Raw genomic sequence first — 25,351 nt, forward strand, 5'->3', positions numbered from 1 at the left:
GACAGACTAAGAGGCTAGAGTTCATTTATCAAGGAAATGTTCCAGCTACACTCAGTTAAACTGTGCATGTGTGTGCTGGTCACTTCACGGCTGACTGCTTTTCCAACTTTGAACAGAACAACAGAGGGCTAGAGAATAGACTGGTCCTGAATCCAGGCGCATTACCAACCATCCTCCAACAAACCTCGGACCCTGGAAATGTGAGTTTTTTAAATGCTGTGTGCTGTGGAGCAGATGTAAGAGCTTTTCCTCAGTGTCCCCCCTGTCTCTGTGTTAGCTTCAGGATGCTAACTGTAGCTGCGGTTAGCCTGTTGTTTTAACCTGTAATGTTACGGTAAATGAGCTTTGCTGTTTTCTAAACGCTGTGCACTCGGAGCTCGTGGCGCCGCTCTCAGTGACGCTGAAGAGCGGGGCGGTATCAGCGGTGGCTCATTTACATATGAAGGCCACGCCCACTAAATCAGAGCGTTCTGAACAGAGGGGCTATGAGAGCCTGGAAACAATGCTGCTGTGCTTGATTTATTGGCTTTTTGGACCAAAACATGTTACTACCATTTCATGAAGACATCAATGATCCATATTAAACTGCAGAAAAGGAGCACAAAATCGGACCTTTAAAAGATCTTGACCTGGAGCTGGTAGAGATGAGTGAAAAATGGATCCATGTGTTGTGAAACAACACTATGACATAGAAAAGTGTTGGAAGGATTTTTAATATCATGTTTTTGGAAGTTTCAGGTTGTGGATCACAGAAAATCGTTTGATTTATCACCAAGTTGTTTTTCCTCTGTCTCTGGAAGGCGACAGCAGAAGTTGTTGAATATTCTTTTTTTCTTTTTTTTATAAACTACAGTAAAACCCTTCACCGTTTAGATTCAAAAATGATGTTTTTAACATCAATAAAGTTGAAGGTAGAGTCCTGGTTGGTTCTCTGTGTTTTTCCCACTCTTATGTCTGAACATCTTTCAAAGTGGAGACCGTAAGGCTCAGGACCATGGGTCTGGATCAGGAGAATCAGCTGTGACCCTCTTTGTGAAGCTCACCTGAAGTCTGGGTAGTGCTCCACTAAAGGCTGCAGCTGGTTCTTGATGTCTGACTTGTTTTTCTGAGTGAGGATGTTGCTCAGGTCGTCTCCTACGTGATGGAGCCAATCGTGAGAGGAATTCTGAAACACAAAATGCAAACAATGACTTTTTTATTCAAGGTGGTAAATTTTTTATTCCAGTACAGCGTCTTCGTTTGTGTTTGAAATCAAGAGTTCAGCCTCTAATCAGGGTCACAGGAAAAGTCTGAAGGGCTTAAAGATGACTGATGGGAGAGGAATGGTTTTCCTGGTGGATACTGGACATTTCCTTGTTTCTACTCGAATTAGAGAAGTTGAAAAGCGAAATATCCTGTAGTTGAAAGACGTTTTTGGGGATTTTTTGTGAGGGTCACACGCAGAAATACACTGTTCAGACACACTTTTCAAAGGTTGATCACCTGAACGCGATCGACTGGGAGCAGTAATGTGAGAAAAAGGAAACTGGTGCAGAAATGTGCAGTTCATAGTTAATCTGAGTGTTTTTACCATTTCCTCAAACAGATCTATGAGTTGATCCCACTGCCCACGGATCTTCCTCGCCGCCCTCTCGTGTTTGCGGTTCTTGCACGAGTAGTTATTCTTCATCAGCTGGCCGATGTATTCCTTCACCACGTGGTAGTGCAACACACTCGCAAACTCCTGTCTCCGGGAAACACACAAACACAAACACACACACACACGCACACGCAGAGGGAGTGAGACAGCAGAATAACAGGATGGGCTGAGGAAAAAGGGGAAACGTTGGGGTGTCTATGTCTGTATTTATCCATCACACGACCAGCAGCAGCTATCAGGTCATCAAAGCCAACACCTCCACTTCCTCCCATTCATTCCTGCTCTGCTGCTAGGAGCTAGCCCCCTCTTTAGGGTTTTCTGCAACCGCAGCATCCGGACACAAACAATGGAGCCTGAAGCCAGAGACTGAGACTTCCAAGAAGGTTGATGAAACGGATTTCCTTTCCTCACCTCTAAAGTTGTGAAAGCTACAGTGAAAACCTGATTACTGGACTTATCTCCTGCCCTACATTCGGCTCCTTTCCCTCATTAAATCAGCCGCTGCCAAACCTCTGAGTCAGTCCTCTGGCTGATGGGGTGAAGGCGTTGACACCTTTGGATTTATCCAAACCGGTAAATCAGGCTCTCCCTCATGTCTTGCATCATGATTAAGGAGCTGGAGTTTTTCCCTGTCAGTGAAATGATTTGGCTGATACAGTAAGTGGTTGATAAAAAGTTGGAATCCCCTTTATGACTCCTCTCAGACATGCAAACAATGAACTCTGGGAAAATTCCCAACAGTTTCTAAGGAAAGGGAAGGTGAATACAAACGATCTAATTTCTTATCCAGACATATTTCCATTCTGTGTCTGACTTTCTCATTAAGTGTTTTTATTGTTCTCAGGGCATTTCATGTCTCTTTTTTTTCTCATATTAGACTTTTTTTCACATAGTTACAGACATGCATTGAAGGGTTCAAAAGCTCACTCACTATAAAACATATGAAACTAAAATGTGTGAAAATATTTTGAAATGTTTTCCTAGCGTTAAAAAAAATCCCTGATGAAATTGCCCAAAAAAATCATTAAATTCATTAAAGGAAGAGTCCGCATGATTTTCTTTAAAATGTCAACTTCCTCTGGGCCTCTACACATGTGTGTCAGTGTCTGTGTCTGCCTCGAACCCCCTCCTCTGCCTGGATGTTGATGTTTTGATTGTGGGCATAGAGTAAAAATGGTTACATCAGCCAATCACAGCGTGCCCAGTGTGTGTTGATGATAACAAGAAGCTAACCTGAGTGGCTACGATAACAGACGTAGCACAGAAGAAGAAAACAACCACAGTGGAACAAAACACCAAACAGATAAAGCTTTTTCCTAAACAAGGGTGAAGCTTGGCTCGACTTTCACTCGCTTCCAGGAACTTGGAGAGCAGCACAAGATGAATAGCAACGCAAGCTAGCTTTCTGCTAACCAGGTATGAGTCAAATACCTGTGATTAGCTTATGCTAACATGCCAAGTCAGGTGCACAGATGTTGAGTCTCTCCCACGTTAAAATGCGATGCTACAGGTGGTTGCTGAGCTAGCGAGTGTGTTCAAGTAGCTTTGGTCAAAGGCTGTGGGTGTGGGCTGCAGCTGGCCCTGAGCCAAGGGGGAGGAGCCTAGTTTGAATGATGCGTTTACAAACAAGGAACCAAAACTCCTGCAGACCCTAAGGAGGCAAGATTCTAGTTTTGGGAGGGCCTGAAATAACATAACCTTGCAGAGCAGATGGACCTGCCTGATTCAGTTTCTGAAATCCTGCAGATCCATCTTGTCAGGCTCCATTAACCAACGATTTCACTCGTCTAAATTCTGACCGGCCCAGTCAGGGAAGAGAGGCGGGAGCTATGGGAGCAGCATAAGTGACGAGAAGACTTGACGTCGGCAGACTTTCAGTGTTCCTTTGATACTTAAGTTGACTTTACAAAAACGGCAGCAGTCGTCTAACGCCACGATCTCAGCTGTTTCTCGTATTCCTGTAGTTGTTCATCTCTTGTTTCTCAGCAGCAGCAAACATAAGCTACGTCATACCGTGGCTTGATGCGGATTGGTCTGTGGTGAGTGTGTCAATCAGAGCGGTCGTCCAATCACCAGCTGCTGATTTTTTTTGAAGGTCCCGCCTCTGAAAACAAATCTGAAGAGCTGCTACCCAGATGGACTAGTGAAATATTTCCGTGGCGGATATATGAAACGGAACGTCTGGCATGTCAGGTTACAAATTACAAAAGTTGGCAGAGAATAAAAACAAATGAAATTCTGCTTTTAGTGTCGACTAATTAATGCGACTGCCCTCCGTGGTGGGGCTGGATGTTTCATAACTCAGTTTATCATTTTTTTGTTTCCAACAGGTTACAAAGGTTACGAAACGCCGCTTCTTTTTTTCACAGAAAATGTTTAGGGTGGGCCAGGGACTGTTGGGCCCACCCATTTCGCATTTCGTCCGTTGTAGTGGACATGTCTGTAACTTTATGAACAAAAAAACACATTTTTGAAAAAATATTGTTTTTTTTTTTTCATGCCTTAAGAAGAATAAAAACATTGAAGTTTTGACTCAGGCTTTCATGTTCCAGGCATAAGAGGGTTAAAAATGTTGAATATTCATCTAGATCAGGGTGGCTCCTCCCAACACTTGGGGGTCATTCGGACAGACCATCGGTCACAGATCAGGCATCTGATGGAAAATCCTCCAGTGTGTCACCAGCCTGTGTTTACATTAGTCAGGATTTTTCCTCCACTCATGACTGAAACGCTGCTCCTTTTCCATGGAGATGCTGCACATGTGACTTAACGGTACATTACGATGGATCCCATGATGTAAACTAGATCGACTGTGTCTGTTGACCCCTTTAGATCAGGGGTCTCAAATTTTTTGCCTGTGAAACAATTTCACACAGCCTTCCACTTTCACAACCTGGTCTGTTGTTGGGAGCAAATCCAAATAATACAATAGAAATATCTGATTTCCAAGGGTCCGAGCTGACCCTGAAGGCAGCACAATCACCACATGAAAAAAAGGGGAAAAAAAACATGATGTGCTGCAAACCTCCTCAAAATGTTGTGTAATAAAGATGTTTCTTTTAAAGGCCAAATGAAAGGTTTCCAACTGAGAACTCCCTCAGAGCAAATGTGGCCATTCATTCAGATAAGCTATCGTTCTTTAAACCATAAATTAAAGCTGTAAGCAGCATAAAGATGTCTGGTTGATCTGTGGTTGGTTGGTTGTTGGAAGAGATACTACACCAGTGACTAAAGTTCTGCTGAATTCAGACAGGATCCTCTGAAAACATCAGATCCTGGACTTCCTGAACTCATCCAGAAACCTTCAGGGGTTTCAGACGAGTCTTTCTCCAGCCCTCCTCCTCTCACCTTGGCGTGTGGCGGCCTCATGAGAGCGCAGTGCTGAGAGAGCAGTTCAGTCCGTCTGTGAAGCTCCTTGAAGTCGTCATCGTTGGTGAGCCACTTCCTTGTCATCATCCTCCTCAGATAAGGCTGGAAATAAAAACAGAGACATTCAGAATTGAATATCTGACACCTTCCTTCTGACTCTATGGCTGCACCTTTCCAAACTCCTGTTATGTTTCCTCTCTTTTCTTAAATGAAGTAAATTTATGGCCTTCTTGGAAAGCATCAGTGCTCATGGTGAGACTTGGAGGAAGGAAGTATCATCCTGTTTTCAATTCCTCTCTAAGAAACTACAAAGGAAGTGATCCATCTCTGCGCGTGAGGACAGGAAACGATGAGACAGGGGTTCACTCTAACCTAAAATAACCTGGAATTAATTTACTGTGTTGTTTTTTCACCTTCACGTCCTCTTTGAACTGGTCTCCCAGGTCGTCTGTGAGCCGGACCGTCAGCCACTTCACTTCTCTTTTGAACCCCTCCACCTCCAGCGGGCAGGCGGCCTGATAGCTCTCCATGTGCCGTCTGCAGGAGGAAGCAGAAACTGTCATGAGCTGAACTTTCAGAAACCCAGCTTTGTCCTCTGCCAAGTCATCGCCTGATTAAACACACTTTAGAGTTACTGCAGGACAGTCGCAAGGATTTGTTTTATTTACATTTAACCTTGTGAAACTTTCAAAGTGAGGAAAAACTTTGCTGCATTTCTGGTTAATTCTGCTTTTCTCTGAACTGAGCAGTGATATCTGTTTGTGAGCATTTCTCCTCTGTATAAAAATAGGGCCATCCTTTTTTTTTAATTTAATAAATATTACCACAGAGAATATCACAGAGAACAACATAAACAACAACAAAATGTAGGCCAGCTGGGGACAAAGGACACTCTTGTCCTATTCCCCTTTGCCCCAAATACTGGGTCATCAACAAACATTCAACCAGACAGTTAATAAATAAATAAATAAAATTAAATAGTAGTAAAAGATAAATTAATAAATAAAAAATAATAAATAAATTTAATAATTAAAATTAAATGAATGATAAATAAACAAAATAAATAAATAAATAAACAAAATAAATAAATAAAATAAATAAATAAAACAAATAAATAAATAAATAAATAAATAAACAAACAAACAAAATAAATAAATAAATAATTATTCAAGAAATTAATTTAAATCAAATGAATAATACATAAAACAAACAAACAAAACAAACAAAATAAACAAAATAAAATAAATACATCAATCAATAAATAACCAGGTTTCAACATAGGATATCAACGGTGGCCAAGTTTTGGAAAATTTCTTGGTGCACCTGTAACAGCATACCAAATCTTTTCTTTGGCAAGAACTTCATTGTCATCGTCACCTTGTACAAATTTAACTCAAAACAAGCTAAGCTAAATTGCCATACTTTTTAATTAAGTTTTCTCTGTAACCAAACTTAAAAAAAACTGCTCCTTTACATTTCAAGACGATGTTCAAAGAAAAGTCAGTTTTTGCTGTTTAACACAGTGGATATGAGACCGTGCTGAACATGGGGTCACAAGCTATATGTGCTCAGTCCATTGGACTTCTTGTCTGCGCTCCACGGCACGGACTGGCAGTCTGTGTCCAGCATGGCACACATTGTCTGTCTGTGCTGCATGGCACAGATTGTCTGTCTGTGCTGCATGGCATGGACTTAGGAGAATACCACAAAATTACTCGGGAATGACACAACTAAGAGTCATAATTACACTGAATGGGTGTTGTATCAATACTGTAAATGCTAGAAATTAACACACTCTAGCCTAACACAACAACACAACTTCAGGACCACTTTGTCAAAATAATCTTTATCAACTTGCAGAGTTTTATTTGATGGTATGGTTCTGTTCTGGGACTCCCTGCTCTTCCATGTGCTTGCATGTAAAGCCTGAGGCAGGAGGAGCACACCAAGTCACCGATTCTGTTTATTAGTTTTATGGACGGGATTTCTAGGCACAGTCAAGTAGCGGAGGGAGTCAGGTTCGGGGGTCTCAGGATCCCATCTCTGCTTTTTGCAGATGATGTTTCCAGGTGGGGCAAGTGAGAGGTCAGTCAGTTTAAAGGAGGGACCCGTATCTTAGCTGAGTGAACTACAATAGGGGTGCTTTCTTTATCAGATAGAGATGACAGAGAGTGATGACAGGAGGAAGGGAGGGAGCTGCAACAAAGATCCTGAGTGAGATTTAACCCTGATCACACAGTTTGCACATGGAAGACATGTCTTAACAAATGCATCAGCCATATTTTAGTGTTGATTCTTATTTCCACACACACGTCTCTCAAACTCTGCTTTCTTGTTGCTTTTTAGAGCTCAAACCCAAAGATGTGATGTTTACTGCTCCTGAAACCTCAGAGCAGCTAAAGAACTGTGAGCAGACTTCAGACTCAGCTGTAAACCCACACAGTCTCAAAGAAATGTCTCAACATCCGCTTCAACCTACATCTGGTTTTCTGTGACGGACAGACACAGCTGGAGGGGGTTTTGTGGAGCTTCAGGCGTACTTTCTCTTTCCCTCCATCTCCTCTTTAGAGTTTCTCTCTCACAGCTCTGCTTCTCTGAAATCACGTGAGGTGTCGCCCTCTCCAGCGCTGGCAGCTTTGCCTCGTCTCTCTAAGAGCGGCAGCAGCATGACCTAAAGCTGAGAGGGGCCTGTGCTGTGAGTGTTAGCAGAGCCGTCTCCCACAAGACCTCCAGCGTGCGAGGAGGAATGCAGCTCCCAGTCAGACTCTGCACGCACCAGGCTGGCATTACTCATGGAAATTCCCCCAGTGAAGTCCAGATTAGCTCAAAGACGGAGTCACATAAACAAAAGCGGCTTTGCTTTTTAATTATCACCACTTCCTCTCCTATCTCTCATTGCTTTCTGCTCCAGGATTCTCATCTACAGCCTGCTGCAGAAATCCTGGCTTCACTCCTACAGGAAATTTTCACCATGACTCACAGATTTATTAAAAGACAGCTGAGGGATGTTTTTCTTTTGTCACAAACTTTTAAATACAGGATTGAATCTACTTTGTCCACATATGGCGCCAAAAGGAGTTTTATGTTTTTAGACTGTGTTGATCGGGTGACCATGTTAGAAGAAATCTGTGTTTTCATTTTGGGATTAAACCTTGATAAGAGAAACACAGCGCAACAACTTAGACCAGTGAGTGTCAACAGGTGGCCTGTGGGCCAAATCTGGTCAGTCAGAGCTTTCCAAACAGCCACAATATTACTAAAAATTTCACAAGCAAGGAGGAAAAAAAGTCTGTTACTATCTTTAAATAAAATGAAGCAAAAAAAAAATAATAATAAATAAATACTTAAAAAAATAATTAAATAATAATAATAATAATAATAATAATAATAATAATAATAATAATAATAATAATAATAATAATAATAATAATTATTATTATTATTATTATTATTATTATTATAACTTTTTAAAAAAAAATATATATATTTATTTATTTATTGCTTATATTGTACCAAATTTACTTTTAGTCATATTTGTATTTGTACAAAGATGTTGCTCATCTGTGTTTTGTAAATATCAGGATGTTGTTCACTACTTGTTTAAATAAAAGTTATAACAAAACAAACAGAAAAAAACCTTATCAGTCAATTCTTCAGCTGTTCTCCATCATCTTCCTCTCTGGGCTCTTTGACGGTAACATTTTCTGAGCTTTATATATTTAGAAAGTCTTCCATCAAAACTTACCACACACACCAACAGCTCGACAGCCTCGCATAAATGGAGCCTGAAATATTACAATCGCCCCCTGGTGGTGACAAATACTAAATAATAACACAAACCTGGAATGAAAATTTATATTTCCTTAGATTTCTGTCTAACAAGAGTCTGGTTCTGTCCGAGGTTTCTGCCTGTTAAAGGGAAGTTGTTCCTCTCCACTGTAACTTAAATGCTGCAGAGCTCTGTACTCATGGTGGGTTAAGATCTAATTAGACTCCTTATTCGGGCTGGGACGATATGCTTTTCTTCCGATTTGATCCTTTTTTGGGGTACTGATTCAATTTAAAATGCTATTCTTCAATATCTCCTATATTTTTTTGTAATCTTTAGTTTTTTTTGTAGAACCAGACCAAGTTTAAAAGCTAAATCAGGAGCCAAAGTTTCCCAAAAAACGCACATCACATATAAGTCAGTTTTTGAGATTTATGAAGGGATCTGACATCTCAACTTTTTTCCAACTCAGCCTTTAAATAAAGACCAAAATGAAGTATTTAAATAAGAAAAAAAAAGAAGAAACAATTTTTTAACAAAAAAAAAAATTACAATTTAAAATGGTTACATAAAAAATCCCTTCAGTAAAATACATCGTTTTTTTTCTCCCATCCTTACTTCTTCTCTTCTCTTGAAGTTGGGTTTCTGATAAAAACATTTTAGTAAAGTTAATGGGTCTAAACCTGTTAGTGTTTTTGGAAAGTGTGTTGGGATAAGGTTACGATTTGGTGCTATGTAAATAAAGATTGTTTGAATTTGTGTTTGATAGATTGTTCCTTTCTTATTTGCCTCTTGCAAATTGTTATAAAAGTGTCTCCATTAAAAAATGAGCAACTTTACTTTACTTTTAAACAAAATTTACAATGGTGTAAGAACAATAATCTAACAAACACAATATGCTTCAGTTTTGGTGCTAGCTGCTAAGCGATCAACAGTATTGTAAAACCAGGTGGTTTAAAAAAGTTTGTTAGAAAAAAAGTCACAACAATAACTTGGAGAATGAGCTGGAAAAATTAAGTCAAAGAGAAATCCTGCAGATCCATAAAAGAGTAAAAGCAAAATGATCAAAGAGATAAACTATTCACCAGAAAAATAATAATGACTTCATTTCCCATGAGCACCATCCTTCCTTACAGTAAAAATGTGTAATGAAAGGATTTGTGCAGCTTGTTTCTCAAGCCTCTTCATCACTCTGTGTTTGCTGTGACTGTGCACACTCTCAGTTTCTCTCCTGTGAACAGACCTCACCGTGGATCAGTTTGAACCTCTTTGACCTTTTCCTGACCCAGGTCTCTTTACTCACATAAATCAGAGGAAACAATCCCAAATTCAACCCAACATATCCCTGACAATCTGATTTTACTCTTTAGATCATAAAGAAGCAGCAGTGATACCATGACCTTCTTGCAAAGTCAGATTTAACCTCCTCACAGAGGCTTAAAATAGTGACAAATGCAGAGGACGGACGGTTTCACTTTTGCTTCAAAACTGAAACCACTTCAGATGGAGCTCATAATCCAGTCCTAATCTCAGGTTCAGGGCTGGTGTGAAATATTTAAAACCTCTAACAGGGTAAGCCTATGACCATAGGTGCCTTATAGCTACCCCAGGAAGTCACATGACTTACTGTAAGGCCGTGAAGCTGTTGATGTAGGTTATGTGATACTCGGTCCAGAGAGGCTGAGGCCTGAGGGCGCTGCAGAGACGTCTGAACTCTGCATCGAACCTGCCGAGGAGAGAAGAGTCTCATGTCAGAGCAGGAGCCTGTCAGGCGACCGAAAGGGCGAAACACTCCCACTGTGGAGCACATTTCACAACAGGCGGCGTAAATTCATCCCATATGTCCCCAAACTCTGAAGAATGCTAAACTCCCAAAGTATGCTGCATAGTCTGCATCGAAGCTGGAAGAGACGATAGTAAGACCATGAAACGTACATTTTTCATATCCCTCTTTACTTTTACTTATTTCTTACTTCAGTTTTCTTGCAGCAAGAGGGGGTTTATATGAAATTAGACACATGATATGCTTCAGTGTTATGTAATCCAGTTAAAAACAGAGTTAGTCATATGAAATTTTCTTTTATTACCCAAGAGGAAAGTCACACAATCCTGTGGTTGTTGCACGGGGAGTAGGATCCTGTTTTTTTATTTGTTTTGGTGTGTTTTTTTCTGAAGGCGGGCCCCCCCCCCTCCACCCTTCCTTTTTCTAACTTCTCTATTGAAGCTTTCATTAAATGTGATTTTTTTCTTGTATTAAGTGTCAGGAGACATTTTTTTTCCTCAAAATATCTGACTTTACAAAACTTTGGTCATTTTTTGTTCAATTAGCAAAAAAAAAAAAAAAAGGAATCAAAGTTCGAACGGACATCCAGCATTATTTTTAATCAATTTTACTCTATTTTGTTTCATTTTTATACCTGCTCTGGATGTAAGTTTTTTTTGTATTTTCTTAGTATTTTTTTTTTTCGTTATTTGTGTTTTAATTTTACAGCACTTTAGTCAACTTCAGTTGTTTTAAATGTGCTCTATATCCAATCCAATCCAATTCAACTTTTTTTGTTAAGCACTTGAAAAAAACAACCATAGTTGAAATAAAGTTCTGTACAGGATAATAATTAAAATACAAGATGCATGCCTCTCTGTGATTGTCATGTAGCTCTTTGATACAAAGTGCAATCAAGCTTTGTTTCAGAGAAGTCACCAGGAAAAATGCTGCCGCTGTTGTGTTAAGTGACGATTCTTTCGACCAGTCAACGGTCTGCAGTGTGTTGTAGCTCCACCTTCCGAGAGCGGATCGCTTCAATCCGGCACCCAAACGAAAGGATCCCAAGAAGTGGCTCGTCTCAGTTATTTGGGGATCTGTCCCGGGATAAGTCAGTAGAAACGCCACAAAATGCGCACCGTACTGAGACGAATAGAACCGGTCTGCTTGGTGGAAATGTGGCTAAAGATTATTAAAAACAACCAAAAACAACAACAACGACAAACATCTAAGAAATGTTTTGCAAGTGTTTCAGCTTCTTCTGCAGTTTTATTTTGGAGGAACATGAAGTGAAAGTCTTCCTCTTTCTGCTGCCTCTTATCGCCCTGCTGTCACCGTTCCCCTTAGAGAATCAAACTAATGACATCCTTGATCCCAAAAAAGCAGCACACAACATTTACTTCCTCTCTTTCCTTGTGTGTGTGTATATGTTGTTGTGTGTTGTTGTTGTGTGTGTGTGTGTGTACAAACCTCTTTGGAAACTGTTTCAGCTCTTCCAAGCAGGAGGAGATCACCCTCTGTTCCAGGTGAGCATCAATTTGGCCGGTGAGCAAAATGTTTCCTTTGACTTTCTGTGGAACATAGAGCAGGGAAACGTGAGGCGAGAGTAAGAGGCCGAACTGAAGCCTCTGCTGCCCCCATGTGGTGACTTAAGCACATTGAAACTTTATAACTGTGGTCTATTAGTCATTTGTGTGTTTATTTTGTAAATTTGTGGATTGTTTGTCGTTCTCAGTCAGATAAATAAAAAATAATTCAAAGTTTGCAGAATTTATGAAACATGGTCGTACCGTCCAGATGTCCATGTCGATCTGAGAGTTGAGGAAATGATCCTCTTTTTCAGGAGTTCTCTTGTGGCTCCAAAATTCCTCATTTTCCAGCTCAATGAGTCGGTCCAGAGACAATCTTAAATCCTCCTGCATTAAAAACACAGATTGTAAAAACTCGTCTTTTCTTATCACATAAAAAGCATTTCTAATTGATCACATTAGACTGTCTAGGACAAGGGTCTTCAGACTGCAGCTCCGGAGCCTCATGCGGCTCTTTGAGTCCTTTACAGTGGCTCCTTGTAGCTTTGAAAAAACATTATTGAAGTAAAGAATTTTTATTTTTCTAACTGAGGGTATTGATGAAATCCTGGGTTATCAGTTACTTAAACTACATCTTCATCCCATCTGTCAATAAAACCTGCCACCGCTCTACTTCACCTCCTATAACATCAACAGCCCACCAACTTTCCATGCACCTTTTACAGCCCTGGGAAGATAACTACATCTACAAAAAGACTAATCTGGAAGAAAATACAGATTTTAATTCTGTGTGGATGGATTCATTTAACTGACAACATGCTGGCTTAATAAATATGCATGATGTGTAGCAAGACATAAGCAAACAAAAAGTTGTTAAGCAATATTGCCAATATATGTCATCAAACTAGAGTATTTTTCAAAATAAAATAAAAAAAATATGCAAATTTTTGAAATTGCAAAGTTATTTGAAATTTTGGTAGATTTTTTAAAGTTTCTATTTTTTTCATATTTGACGAATCAGAAATGTAACCACATTTTTTAACATATTTTTTGGAGAGCAATTTTTGCAAATTTACTAAATTTCATATATATTCAAAAGGTTTGCAATGTTTTTACAGTTCAAATTTCAAAAATTGATATTGAGAAATTTTGGACATTTTTTAAATTATTATTTTTTAAATAAATTTTTAAATTTCAAAAAATTAAAAAAAAAAATTATACATTCTTTTAATATTTAAAAAAAAATAAAAATAAATGCACAATTTTGAAATTTTGAAATTATTTGAAATTTTGGTATATACTCTTAATTCTTTTTTAATTTTTTCAACAAATCAAAAATTAAATTATTTTCAACATTTTTGGGGAAAAGATTTAAATTAATCAAATTTTATATATTTAGTTTAAATGGTTTGCAATTTTTTAAAAAATTATAGCGACAAATTTGTAAATTTTTTAAATTAAAGTTTATGAAATTTCAAGGATTATTACAATGAAATTTCAACATTTTGTCATATAAAAAAAAATGAAATCTTGAATTTTTTTGCAAATTTTCAGATTTTTTTTGCTTAATTAAAAAAAGAAAGACATCACATGTACAATTTTAAGTCTTGTTCAGATAATTATTTACTAGATTTTAACTATGTTTATAATTTCATTCAGTTTTGGTCTTTATTGTGAGGATAAAGTAGATTTTGTGGACCCAGAATGACTTTAAGCTAAGTGAGCTGAAGCAAAATGGCTCCTATGACAGTAAAGGTTGCAGATCCCTGGTCTAAGGGAAAAGGTGTGTTTACTGTGTTTTCTTTGTGTATTATTCCAGCTTTCTGATTGATGCTTGTGCACAACTTTCATCTTCAGCGCCTTAAACCCTGAAACCCCCTGAGGAGCAGCAGCGCCTGTGTGCTCCTCACCTTCATTCTGAGGCAGTACTTCTCCTTCAGCTGCTTCAGGAAGTCGTCCTCCAGGTGCAGATCAGAGCTCTCATCCTCCATGTCGGGCTGCAGGGAGAGACTTCCCATGATCCGGTCGCTGTCGAGGGAAAGATAAGAAAAAACGTCAACAACACCTGAAGACACAGCGCTCTGCTGGCATGAAAGAAAGCTGGAAATGTGTCGCTACATGTCGAGGAAGGAGACGCAGTCATCCACTGCATGTTTCATGAGAGGAGAAACATCTTTCAGTCAGTTCACAACAGATGCACTGAGTTTAAGCGAATAAACAGAGTTCATGGTTTCTGTGGTTACTCCAGGTGTCACAGACAGACGTTCCTTCTGGATGCTACTTTGCATAATCTGTATAAATGCGGACATGACCTGATTTAAGTATTTACGCTCTGGCCTCCAGAGAGTGATGATCTGTTTATTTTTGGGCTCTGAAATGTTGTTTGTGAGCAGAGACTTTCAGGCTGGTGTGGCCTGATTCAGCAGATAACGTCAGAAATGCTGCTACAGGTGGACAACACACACACAGGTTTCAAGTTAGTGTCGAAGGTAAAGGTTGAAATGCTCCACTGGGACATGTTTAAGAGATCTACACTGGAAAAAAAAAAAATCTGATCAAGTGATTTTCTCTTATTTTGAGTAGAAAATGTAATTTTAGACTTAATTTGAGCCACATTCCCCTGACCAGCCCAGAAAAATGTCTTTTTTCAAGTTAATTAAAGACAAAATGAGGTCTAGATTGCGTGTAACAAGTTAAAAAAAATCTGCCAAAGGAACAGGAATAAAGTTTCTTGTGTGAAGACGTTATTCTACTTTAAGCAGATTTCCAGCAAATTTCTCTTTCAATCCATTGGCAGATTTCCTTTTTACGTGTTCCAAGCAATTCAGACCTCATTTTTGTCTTAAAACAACTTAAAACAAGACATTTTTCTGGACTGACCAGCTGAATATGGCTCATATCAAGTGTAACAAGACTATGGTTTACTTAAAATAAGACAAAAATGATAAGATTTTAGTTTTTGGAGTGTACATTTGTGCAGTATAAATTAAGGGAACCATACACTGCAAAAAAACTGAGATCTTATCAAGTGTTTTTTTAAAAAACTGGTTGTTATGTTTGTTTGTCACTGTGTTTGTTTTTAAAAATCTGAATTTTTTCCCCTCTATTTCAGAAAAAATAGTAATAAAAAAACAATTGGATGTTTTTTTTAGTGGCCCTAATCCTATTCTGTAATATTCATTATTAAGTCTATTGACCACATACAGTGGAGTAGCTCTTTGGCGCCATCTACCGCACTGGAAGTGTGGAAGTTGTAATTTACTTCCAACTCTGCTTAAAGATGAATTCTTATTTTTACAAAAATATTGATATTAAGAGTTAAAATATTGACGTTGTATTAAAGGGTCAAAGTATGGGGATTTATTGCCTTATCACCTCTAATCGTTATGCACGTCAATTTGTGCTTGGCACAAGAAATTAATAGAGACAGGGACAGAGTAGAAAAATCTTAACAAGTTTTTTTTGTCTTATTTTAAGTAAAAATTGTCTTATTACACTTCATCTGAGCCACATTCAACTTGTCAGTGGGGACGCATGATTTATCGATATCAATATTGGTATCGGCCGATATTTACTCATTGGCTGTTGGCATCTTGAACCATCTTTCAAGACCCAAATAATCTTGTTTTCTATGACTATGTAAACACCAAAACTTCCTAAGAAGAGTGGACTTTCTTCTTTTATGTCTCTCTTCCTGTTTTTGATCAAAAAAACAGACAAAACATACTTGTTTTGATCGCGTTCATCTCAGGCGCCTCATCCTTTGATCGTTTCCATGGTCGTCTTTTCTCATGATTGCGCTACTCTTTCTCTCTGAACTACCTCGACACATCATTTGAATTTTTTTTTTTTGATTTGTTAACAATATTAATATCAGTATATCCATACTTACCAGTTCAGAGAAACGTCTTGTTTAAAGTTGTTTAAGGACAAAAAAGAGGTCTTGTTTGTTGTTGTTTGCAACGAGTAAAAAGAAATTGCTAATGTAACAAGAGAAATTTGCTGGAAAATTTGCTTGAAACTCGAATAATGTCTTAAAACAAGTAACTTTTCTCTTGTTTTCTGGCTCATATTAAGTCCAAAAAGACATTTTCTACTGAAAATGAGACAAAAACACCTGTTAAAATTTATTTTTTTGCAGTGTTAAGATGACCTTTTCAGCGTATCTGTCTGTTTATTTGCTTGTGTCATATCTTTTAAAATGTAAAGGGACTTCAGGACAGCCTGAAACTTTTGAATTAGTGTGTGAATATTTTGAGCAAAATTGATGACTTTTGCAAAAATGTGACTTCTTAGTGTTCAGCTGTAGAAACAAACTGAGGCTCTTCATCTGAGGCTGAAACTACAGACGGATGCACTAACCAGCAAGAACTGAAAGTTCAACGACATACGATCACACAGAGGGGTCAAGTTTACAGCTGAGCAGCAGAAATTGAGGAAACTACAGGAATGATGACTTTCACTTTTATATTTGAGTCCAATTATCTCCTGTGTGTCACTCATGATCAGCTCCTGAGGATGAAATTAATACTGACGAAGTAACTTCTTAGCCTAACTGCAGTCCTGTGTGTTTTCACTTCTCTTTCCTCCTACACGCACTGACCTCTTGTAGCGGTTGATGATCCAGTCCAGTAGAGCGTACAGATCTTTGACCTCCGTCACCTGCACCTCCAGCTTCTTCAGGTGCTCCCCGACGACTCGGTGGTAGCTTTTCACGTAGCTGCTGAACACTTTGAAGCTGGGTGGGTACGACCAGCGCAGCTGCTTCCTCACGTTCTCCAGATCCTCCACTATGGCTTTCCCCAGCAGACCCAGGTGGACCGCCAACCACGAGGTGCTCTGCTCGCTCCGCTCCAGGTGAACGCCCTCCACCTTCACCTTCACCCCCTCGCACACCGCCTCCCTCCAGGCCTCCATCCAGCTGTCAGGGAGTCCTCCGGGCTCCTCCGCTCGCCGCTCTTCCTCCTGGATGATACGAGCCACGGGAACCAGCAGCCCTGAGTTTCTGGAGGGAAGAGAGTTGGAGTCGCGCACGATGGTGCTGACCTTACTCCTCAGGTCTCTGTAGAGGAGGCTCAGGTCTTTCTCCTTCTTGGCCAGCTCCATTGGGGAGTCCTCGCTGAAGCGCTCCTGCTCCTGTTTGAACTCCTGCCGCAGAGCGAGGAGGTTGAGGTGAGCTTCCTCCAACACCTCCAACTCTATCAGCTTACTGATCTGCATCACTGGAGAAACACGGAAACACAGAAACACATTACCAAGGATTTTATCATCATGAAGTCGCAGAAAAGGTGAGGAGGGAAAGAAAAGCAAGAAATCTCTTAATTTGTCACAAAATGAAAGTTGAAGACAGTTTCTGGGGACAAACTGAACCACAGAATATTCACACCACTCTGAGATAACTATCTTCTGATGCATCTGTTGCCAAAACAAACAGAGGTGAGGAGGAAAGTTGAATGTGCAGACAGAGAGAGACAGGAGCATGTTTGGGAACACGGTGAGAAAAGTTTCCAGTCACTAACGTTAACACTGATTTAACATCAAACTCTGATGAAGGTGTTTGACTCAGAGAGGCTGTTACCTGACAGTGGCGTGTGAGGTAACTCTGGGAGGATATACGTCTCCTCCACCTCCTCACAGACCTCCTCTTCCTCCACTTCCTCCTTCTTCTCCTCCACCTGGCCTTCAGAAATGGCTCCAAGTGGGTCCGGTCTGGGGGGTTTATCTTTGCCCTTGTTGCCCTCTTTGCCTTTCCCCTGCAGGCTCCTCCGTATGGACTGTCCTCTTTTCATGAGACTTTCACCGACTCGGGTCATGTTGGTAACTGATGGAAACAATCAGCTGTGAATGATTCAGTATTTCCTGATGCTGCTGAAGTGAAGTGCTTCTTAATAACTTAACATTGTTAAAATATCATAAATAGCTGCTCCCTGTTCCCTCCTCATTCACGGTTGCACTAATGTTTACGCTTCAATAATGAACTGTGTTTGATCAATGACAGATTTTTAATACCAAAAAACTCCTAACAGAGCACAGTGCTCCTCTCCTTAAAACACTTTCCTCTTATGCATAACTGGCCGCTTTGTCCTCATCAGTTTGTGTACTAAATTCCCCTTTTTTCCTGTTACTTCACAGCAGAGTCATTTTTGTTGTGATGGTGTTTTTTAACCATGAGTGAGGAGGGAACATTGTGGATGTGAGACCCTGCGGTGAATTGAGATGGTGTGCAGGAGGCACAGCGTGTCCGTGCTCCACAGCGCGGACTGGCTATCTATGCTACATGACACAGACCAACTGACTGTGTTCCATGGCACGGACTGGAACTTGGTACTACATGGCGCAGACTGGTTGTCTGTGCTCCATGGCATGGACCATCTGTCTGTGCTCAACGACGCGGACCAGCTGTCTGTGCACCATGGCGTGGACCAACTGACTGTGTTCCATGGCACGGACTGGAACTTTGTGCTGCATGGCGCTGACTGCCTGTCTGTGCTCCACGGCTTGGAGTTTGTATGTGTGTTTTGAGTTAACAGACGACATGTGTTGATAGGATATGCCACATTAGTCAATTTTGAAATGCAGTGAAACAAAGATTACACAGCGGGTCCATGTAGCCTGTCCTCCATATGCAACACAAAAAGAAACAGCAGGATCTTCTATCCTCTGTTTCCTCTCACTTACGGTTACAAAACATCATCATAACAAAAAGTATTTTGCTCTAAAATAACAGTGTTTCTCAGCAAAACTCTTTGCATTGTCGCTACATTTGAGGTGTTTGATCATAATAATTTAAGAAATTTCTGTTATTGTTTTTTTTTTTGGAGTCACTCTCGACGAAAATTTCTGTAAATATTATGTATTTGCACTTCAGTTGAATAAGGATATTCAACTTTAATGTAAAGGTTTTTGTTTGGCAGCCTGTCAATTAACAATTTTTACAGTTTTTTTCTCTCAGTGTAGACATATCATATTTGTTTTACTTTAGGAGCTTTGCTGTGAGTCACTGGTAATGTGAGGAGCTTTTTTAAGAACAATGCCTAAATATTTTAGCTGAAATTTAAGCTGTTAGCAATTTTTTTCAGTTGCTTTTTATGTGTAACTACTCTAGTGTAGAGCTGACAGTTATAACTGACGGTCTTACCTGTATTTGAGCGCTGCACACCTTTGTTTTTCTGTGAAGTGGCGTCGCCCTCTTCGTCCTTTACAGGGGAGGTCACAGGAGAGCCGGCACTCAGGCCTGTGGGAGACGCAGGGAGACGGCTAAAAGCTGCAAAAACTCTCTCCATGACTTGCTCTATTTCACAATCACATCTCTCTTTGTCAGGAAGAAAAGAAGTAAGCCTCAGTGTTTGCCCAGTTGTTGATATGGTTTCGGTTTCCTCATGTTTTAACAGTCATGTTGGGGCATGTGTGACTGGGCTGCGACCTTAACTTAAGGAATTCTATAATTAAATGATGATGACAGCTGACTTTCCCCTTTCTCAGCACCAGAATGAATACCTGACACTAAAAGGTTGTTTCTATCATTTCTGCTGCGTGAATAAGAGATTTTGAGGAATTTGTTAGACTGAAACTAAAAATTAAACAACTTCCCCTGCACCGAGAGGAATGTGACGGAGCGACTCCCTCACATTCCTACTACTATGTTGCCAGATTACCTTTTTGGTAGTTTTTTTTTTTTTTTAACTGTGACAAGCAAACCCCACCACAAGGGACAACAGGGATCCAGCTGGTCAAAAAAAAGTTGTGCCATTTTTCTTATTATTCTCATTTAAAAGTCAGACATCTAACAGTAATTTCAGAATAATCTCAATTTATAATAATGATGCTCAGGCTATTCTGAGCCCTGGGCCCCTGGAAGTCTTTGCTGCTGCTCTCCCTGCCTCAGGCTTTGGCATGCCACCAAATTTAGCCTATTGTTAGCATATAATTAATTATGCCAACAAGATTGGTCCTGACTCTGCCTACCACAGCTCCTGGTTAATCAGCAACAGGTGGAGTAATGACAAACATGTTTCCAGACACCAAAGTGTGACATCACAAAGACTGGGTCCATGTTTTATAAACAGTTTTTTCTGTTTTGTGAGTTTAAGAAGCTCAAAGCACTGAGATTTTTTAAAGCCAGACAATCCATCTCACTGTTTACCCCATATGATCAAATCAACCTCCAGTTTTACATAATTCTGTATCAATGTGAGCGTTTTAAAGTAGGGTATCATTAATTTGATGCTTTAAAGCAAAATGAAAACACTGAATTTAATCTTCTGTTGAGGAAACACACAAATGAATTTGTTCAGTAAACATGTTTGTTATTTGTAAAGCTTAACAATGGTTTGTATGAACCAGAGGAGACAGCGCTCCTGCTCTTCCCACACTGTTGCTCTTTCTGCCCACACATACACACACACACACACACACACACACACACAAGGCGCACACAGAACCACCCACACCTGAGTGGAACAAGTTCACAGCTGGTGGGTGGTAAGGGGAATCCTGGGAAATATAGGTCATTTCATAAGTGCTAGAGGAGGTAGTTTCAGGCAAAGCGCTTTTTTTTTTTTGTAAAGGGTCATTTCACAGATTTCTTACTTTAAATTTTAGGTTGTGTGTAACTCAGAGGGTTTTGGACACACCACATATTTATTCCTATTGTAATATAAGATATATCTAAAAACCTCTTTGTTACAAAAAAGGGAAATTAGCCATAAGACATTTTTTGTTATGGGTGCAGCAGGGGGTTGATTAATTTTTGGACTTGGCCCTCTAGTGGTTGTTAAAAGAATTGCACCTTTTCCCTTAATTCTCAGCCTAGGAGCTTAACTTTCTGCTTTTTTGACTTCAAGAGGCCAGGTCACCTTCCTGTTTCTACTTTAAAGCCAATTTCACAACCAGCAAAAAGTACTTACTGGGAGATGAAGGTGGTTTAATCCCCGGCTGACCATCATCCGTGCCTGCTTTGGGCGTGACCTTTGTCCCTTTACCAAGCGGCAGCGGGCTCTTCTCGGCCACTCGTCGAATGCTCTCCCTGAATGTCCCAAACATACCGGTGCTCTTGATGGACACCCTGTCCTCGTCTGAGTTCTCGGTGGGTTTCTCCATTATTTGTGGCATTGCATTAAAAAGTGATCCAGCTGTGAGAGGAGAAAAGGTCACATATGAACGAGAAGGGAGGAGCCGCTCACCTGCTGTCGTCTCTGTGGAACAGCGGCTCAGGTGTGTTTTTGGTTTGATCGGTGAGAGCCAGAGAGGACAGGAGGGGCAGTTTCTGTTTACAGACAACACAGATCCTACTGTGTCGTTCATGTCAACACAGGGAGGGAGGGAAACAAATGTTGGGACCATGTTAAAACCACTGAGACTGAGTGTTACAGGGCGTAATTTCCACTGAACGTGCCCTCTTCAGGTTTATACATTGATCTCTGTTTAGCCAAATTCTCAGTGTTTTCATGTCTTATCATACCTGCATGTTACCTTTCAGGCTATGTATTAAAGAAAGAAGAGATTATTGCTGCTCTTAAGTTTTGTTCTGTGATGTTTTTGACACCAAGAGTGACAACATCTCTTCCCAAAAGTAAAGCCTAAACAGTTTGCGACCTGCTGGGGTTCCTCAGGGATCTACTGTGGGTCCCCTTCTGTTTACTACAACCAGGTGTTATTTATGGCAAACCATGCCTGCACATAATATCATATTATTTATGCATGATGCCCAACTGTATGCTTCTATAAAGCTTTAAACAGATGATAAATTGTGTACCAGAGCGTTCTGTTGCTAGCTTCAGAAAAACTTCTTCATATCACCGATGTTTGTCTAACTGCATCTTACTGACTGAAGGTGTTGGTTGAAGTTGCTCACCGTCATTTATATGATTGAAATTGTTTGTTTTCACTTCATTTTGCAGCTCTCAGGCTCTGTTGTCCTGTGTGTGTGTGTGTGTGTGTGTGTGTGTGTGTGTGTGTGTGTGTAGTCTGAGAGTGAAACTATTTCTTTATCTGATGAAATGAGTGAAAAGTCAACAACTGTCTGCTGCTCCTTTATCTCCCTCCCTGACTGGTACCAGCTAACCACACCGATACTTTCACTTTCTGTTAAACCAAAAAACAACAAAAAAAAGTGTTTTCTTATTCCAGCTCTTGCTGCCCATCTGTCTGTGGGTTTCAGGTTTTTTACTTGAGGCACTGTGTGGTAGGTGACTTATCAGTACAGACAGTTCTGTGGTGGGTTTCTTCACTGGGTGCTAAAGCTTTCTGAAAAGCCCAAGTTGAGCTGAAATAAAGATGAATTCTAGCATCTGTGAGTGGTTCAAGTGAAAAAAAAACACTGTTCACTTTTTCACGGCAGCATGATTAGGACTAAACTTAACATTTTTTAACATTTAAATAAAAATAACAATGGTTTATTTTCCAGTTAAGCCATAAACAGTTTGATCAGAACAGGTGAACAAGAAAGCCATCAATACGATGTTGTATCTCTACAATAAATACATTAAAGTGTTTACATGTGAATATATATTTGCAACATTAATCCATTACTGTGTCACTTGTTTTGATTCTCCATATTACTCCATATAACAAAGCTGTACTTTCCTGTTAATGACTGTTAATCACATGTTATACACATGGATACATTCAATTTTTCAACATTAGCTCTATTAAGCAGGTGTATAAAGGTTTACTTGTTCTAATCTATATCCATATATATAAAAAAAATCTCACTTTAAATCCACATAAGATGCATTAAAACAATTAAAAATAAAGCTATAATAAACATGTGATAGATAACTTAATATAAAAATCTTAATAATGTTAATTTAACTTTAAACCACGTCTTAATAAAGCCATACAGTTGAATTCAGGCCTATCAGAACTAGTTTTACAGCCAAAGACAGGTTTTATGTTTAACCAGATCATTATCAGCTGATAACCTGCTGGCTAAACCTACGCCATGTTTAATCAAACTGTCACCAAGAAAAGGCAAGGCTGATGTGAAATAAGTAGCTATAGCATAAATAAATACAATGTTGAGCCTAAATCTGATCGTAAAGACAAAAAACTGAAACATACGCGCTTTAAATGAAAGTCCAGCAGGCTTCAGAGAAAAGGTGTCCTCTTACCTGTAACTCAGGTAGAAAAGTCCTCTGCCACTTTCAGTTCCGCGGTGTTTTAAGCTCACCTCCACCTGCTGCTTTTACTTTCTCTACCTGAACAGGAGGGACAAAGAAAAACCCGGATCGGTTGGTGCCTGGTGCCAAGTTTTGTAGCCAGAAGGTAAAAAAGGATCAAAATACATTCCACAATGGTTTCTTTTCTGGTGAAATCTGTGCTCGCAGTTCCCTCAGGTGAAAAGGAAAAGTCAAAGCTCACCTCCGTGGCACTGCTCAGATTAGTGTCGCCTCAAAGAGAGAGGGTGAGTTAATGATTAATTGGCATAAAAAGGCAGAGTCATTCAGGAAACCCTGTCAGTCCGTTTAAATACTCTTTACGGGCCATTCTTTGGATTATCAGCTCATTGATTTTTCAAAACACCCCTTACATCTTCCTGAAAACCCTGGATTAACGGGAAATTCACTCCTGTACCTGGAATGTGGCGTAAAGTACACCAACATGCTGCGTTCACGTGTCCTGGTACACTCCAGCTTCAAGGTTGTCAATCATAAATTCATAATTGTAAAAGTAAACACAGCAGTGCCTTTGACTTTATGTTAACAAATGTCCACTAAGCTAAATATACAATTATTTAATCAATAATTAAATAAATGTTTCGTTAAGTTTTTAAAGTTGGTTATATATATGGGAAACCTGTGTAATTTAAGTTGCACCAAAAAAAAAAACAACACTTACAACCACAGGTTTTTCTGTTTAAAGAAGATTTTAAAAAAATAGAAGTGTACAAATGTTCGTAAAAAGTCTTTCAAAGGTTGTTATGTAGGTCAAATATTGCGTTGACCCTTTTAATAGTTTGTATGCAGGTGAAAATCGAGTGCAACCTATACTGATTTATTTTCATGGATCTGATTTGTTGTTAATGACTCCTGTCAAGTTTTCTGTTTGCTGATTGGCTGTGGGGTGGGACTTAGCGCGGGTGAACGTCTGGAGAAAAACAATGGAGAAGCTAGGAGAAACTCGCGAATAGGAGAAACGATGGAGAAAGAATGCAATAAGTAACTTAAAAGGAGTCATTTTTAGTCCAGGTCGGTCAGAGAGACTTTGTAACTGTTGCTTTTTTATTTTTTAACCAACCACAGAGGTGAGAAAACGGACTTTGAATTCAGGCATTGGTCAGCGCGCGACTTACAGTCTGTTGCTCAGCTTCAACCGAAAAAGAAGATAGTTCCTCCGTACGTCCGCCGCCATTGTTAGATTCCTGGAAAGTCCTGCCTTCAGCTCGGAGGAGTGCTATGTAAGTTTCTGTGGGCTTGTTGGGAAGGAGAGCAGCGGTCTGCTGACCATGGAGAGGTCCGAGTGGGGAGAAAATGTCAACCGTCGAGGGTCCATGGTCGTCCTGCCTGCCATCCACCTGCCATCAGCTCGTTGTCTTCCCGCCTTCGTGGTCCGCCACCTTTGAGGTGGTCTTCTTTGGATTGTAATGCCTGAACTGGGACCTGTGAGTAACAACCTGCTTTTTTACCTATTGAAGTGCATCAGATTCAGCTACAGCCAGCCTAAACGCTCTCCAATCAGGCCTGCAACGTGTTTTTTTTATTTTTTTTTTTCCTGTTGCCGACTGGTGTGAGTGTGTGTGGACCCATAAGGTCATTTACAAGTGGCAACCTCTGCGGCAATATGAGACAGTGTGGAAGTGCTAAAATCTGCTGTTACTCGAGTGTTCGCTTGTGGCTGGCTCCGGAAGTAGCGGAAGTCACATCCACACTAAGCCAAAAAAGCCATTTTCAAAGCAGAAACTAGCCTATTTACAGCCTGGTTCAACAAATGTCTCCTGTCTGAGTCGCTGATTCTACTACTGGCACCCACTGTATAGGGGGTGAATTTTTTTCTAACCCGGCCGTTCGGGGGATATTAAGATAGCAAGCTCCCCCAATAAGAGGCACAGCTGAGGGTCATGTGACTGACAGGCGCCCTATGGCTGTAGGCCAAGCCTTTGCCACTACCAATATGGCCGCTATAGCGGATGTGGTTCATTTTCCGTTACATATAGACAGGCGACATCGGCGAGACTATGGCTGTGTCTGAAATGGCATACTAATGTACTACATTCTACATGGTCGTTGTGTATATACTGTATACTACATACTATAAAGGATAATTTCGCTAATTAATAACTCATT

The 25,351-nt window shown here is 39.9% G+C and overlaps 1 protein-coding gene across 3 annotated transcripts in view; it reads right to left on the minus strand.

Moving 5' to 3' along the window:
• exoc3l4 (exocyst complex component 3-like 4) overlaps window positions 1-24,459 on the minus strand; it is a 29,321-nt gene extending 4,862 nt beyond the window's left edge. The window contains exons 1-14 of one of the 3 annotated variants that reach the window (XM_074692098.1): window positions 24,361-24,459; window positions 23,180-23,266; window positions 20,975-21,199; window positions 19,207-19,302; window positions 17,647-17,889; window positions 16,672-17,290; window positions 13,979-14,096; window positions 12,330-12,455; window positions 12,010-12,110; window positions 10,405-10,503; window positions 5,422-5,545; window positions 4,988-5,110; window positions 1,571-1,723; window positions 1,044-1,165 (exon numbers count right to left, since the gene is read on the minus strand). In XM_074692098.1, the coding sequence (XP_074548199.1) occupies window positions 1,044-1,165; window positions 1,571-1,723; window positions 4,988-5,110; window positions 5,422-5,545; window positions 10,405-10,503; window positions 12,010-12,110; window positions 12,330-12,455; window positions 13,979-14,096; window positions 16,672-17,290; window positions 17,647-17,889; window positions 19,207-19,302; window positions 20,975-21,179 (2,129 nt within the window). In that variant the 5' untranslated portion in view covers window positions 21,180-21,199; window positions 23,180-23,266; window positions 24,361-24,459. The other 2 variants (XM_074692099.1, XM_074692097.1) reach the window with 2 other exon arrangements.
• Between the last annotated feature and the right edge of the window lie 892 nt (window positions 24,460-25,351).

Source organism: Halichoeres trimaculatus, unplaced genomic scaffold (assembly GCF_033239565.1).
Source record: "Halichoeres trimaculatus isolate MK-OKI-2021-1 unplaced genomic scaffold, fHalTri1.1 fHalTri1_scaffold_17, whole genome shotgun sequence".
Lineage (NCBI taxonomy): Eukaryota > Metazoa > Chordata > Actinopteri > Labriformes > Labridae > Halichoeres > Halichoeres trimaculatus.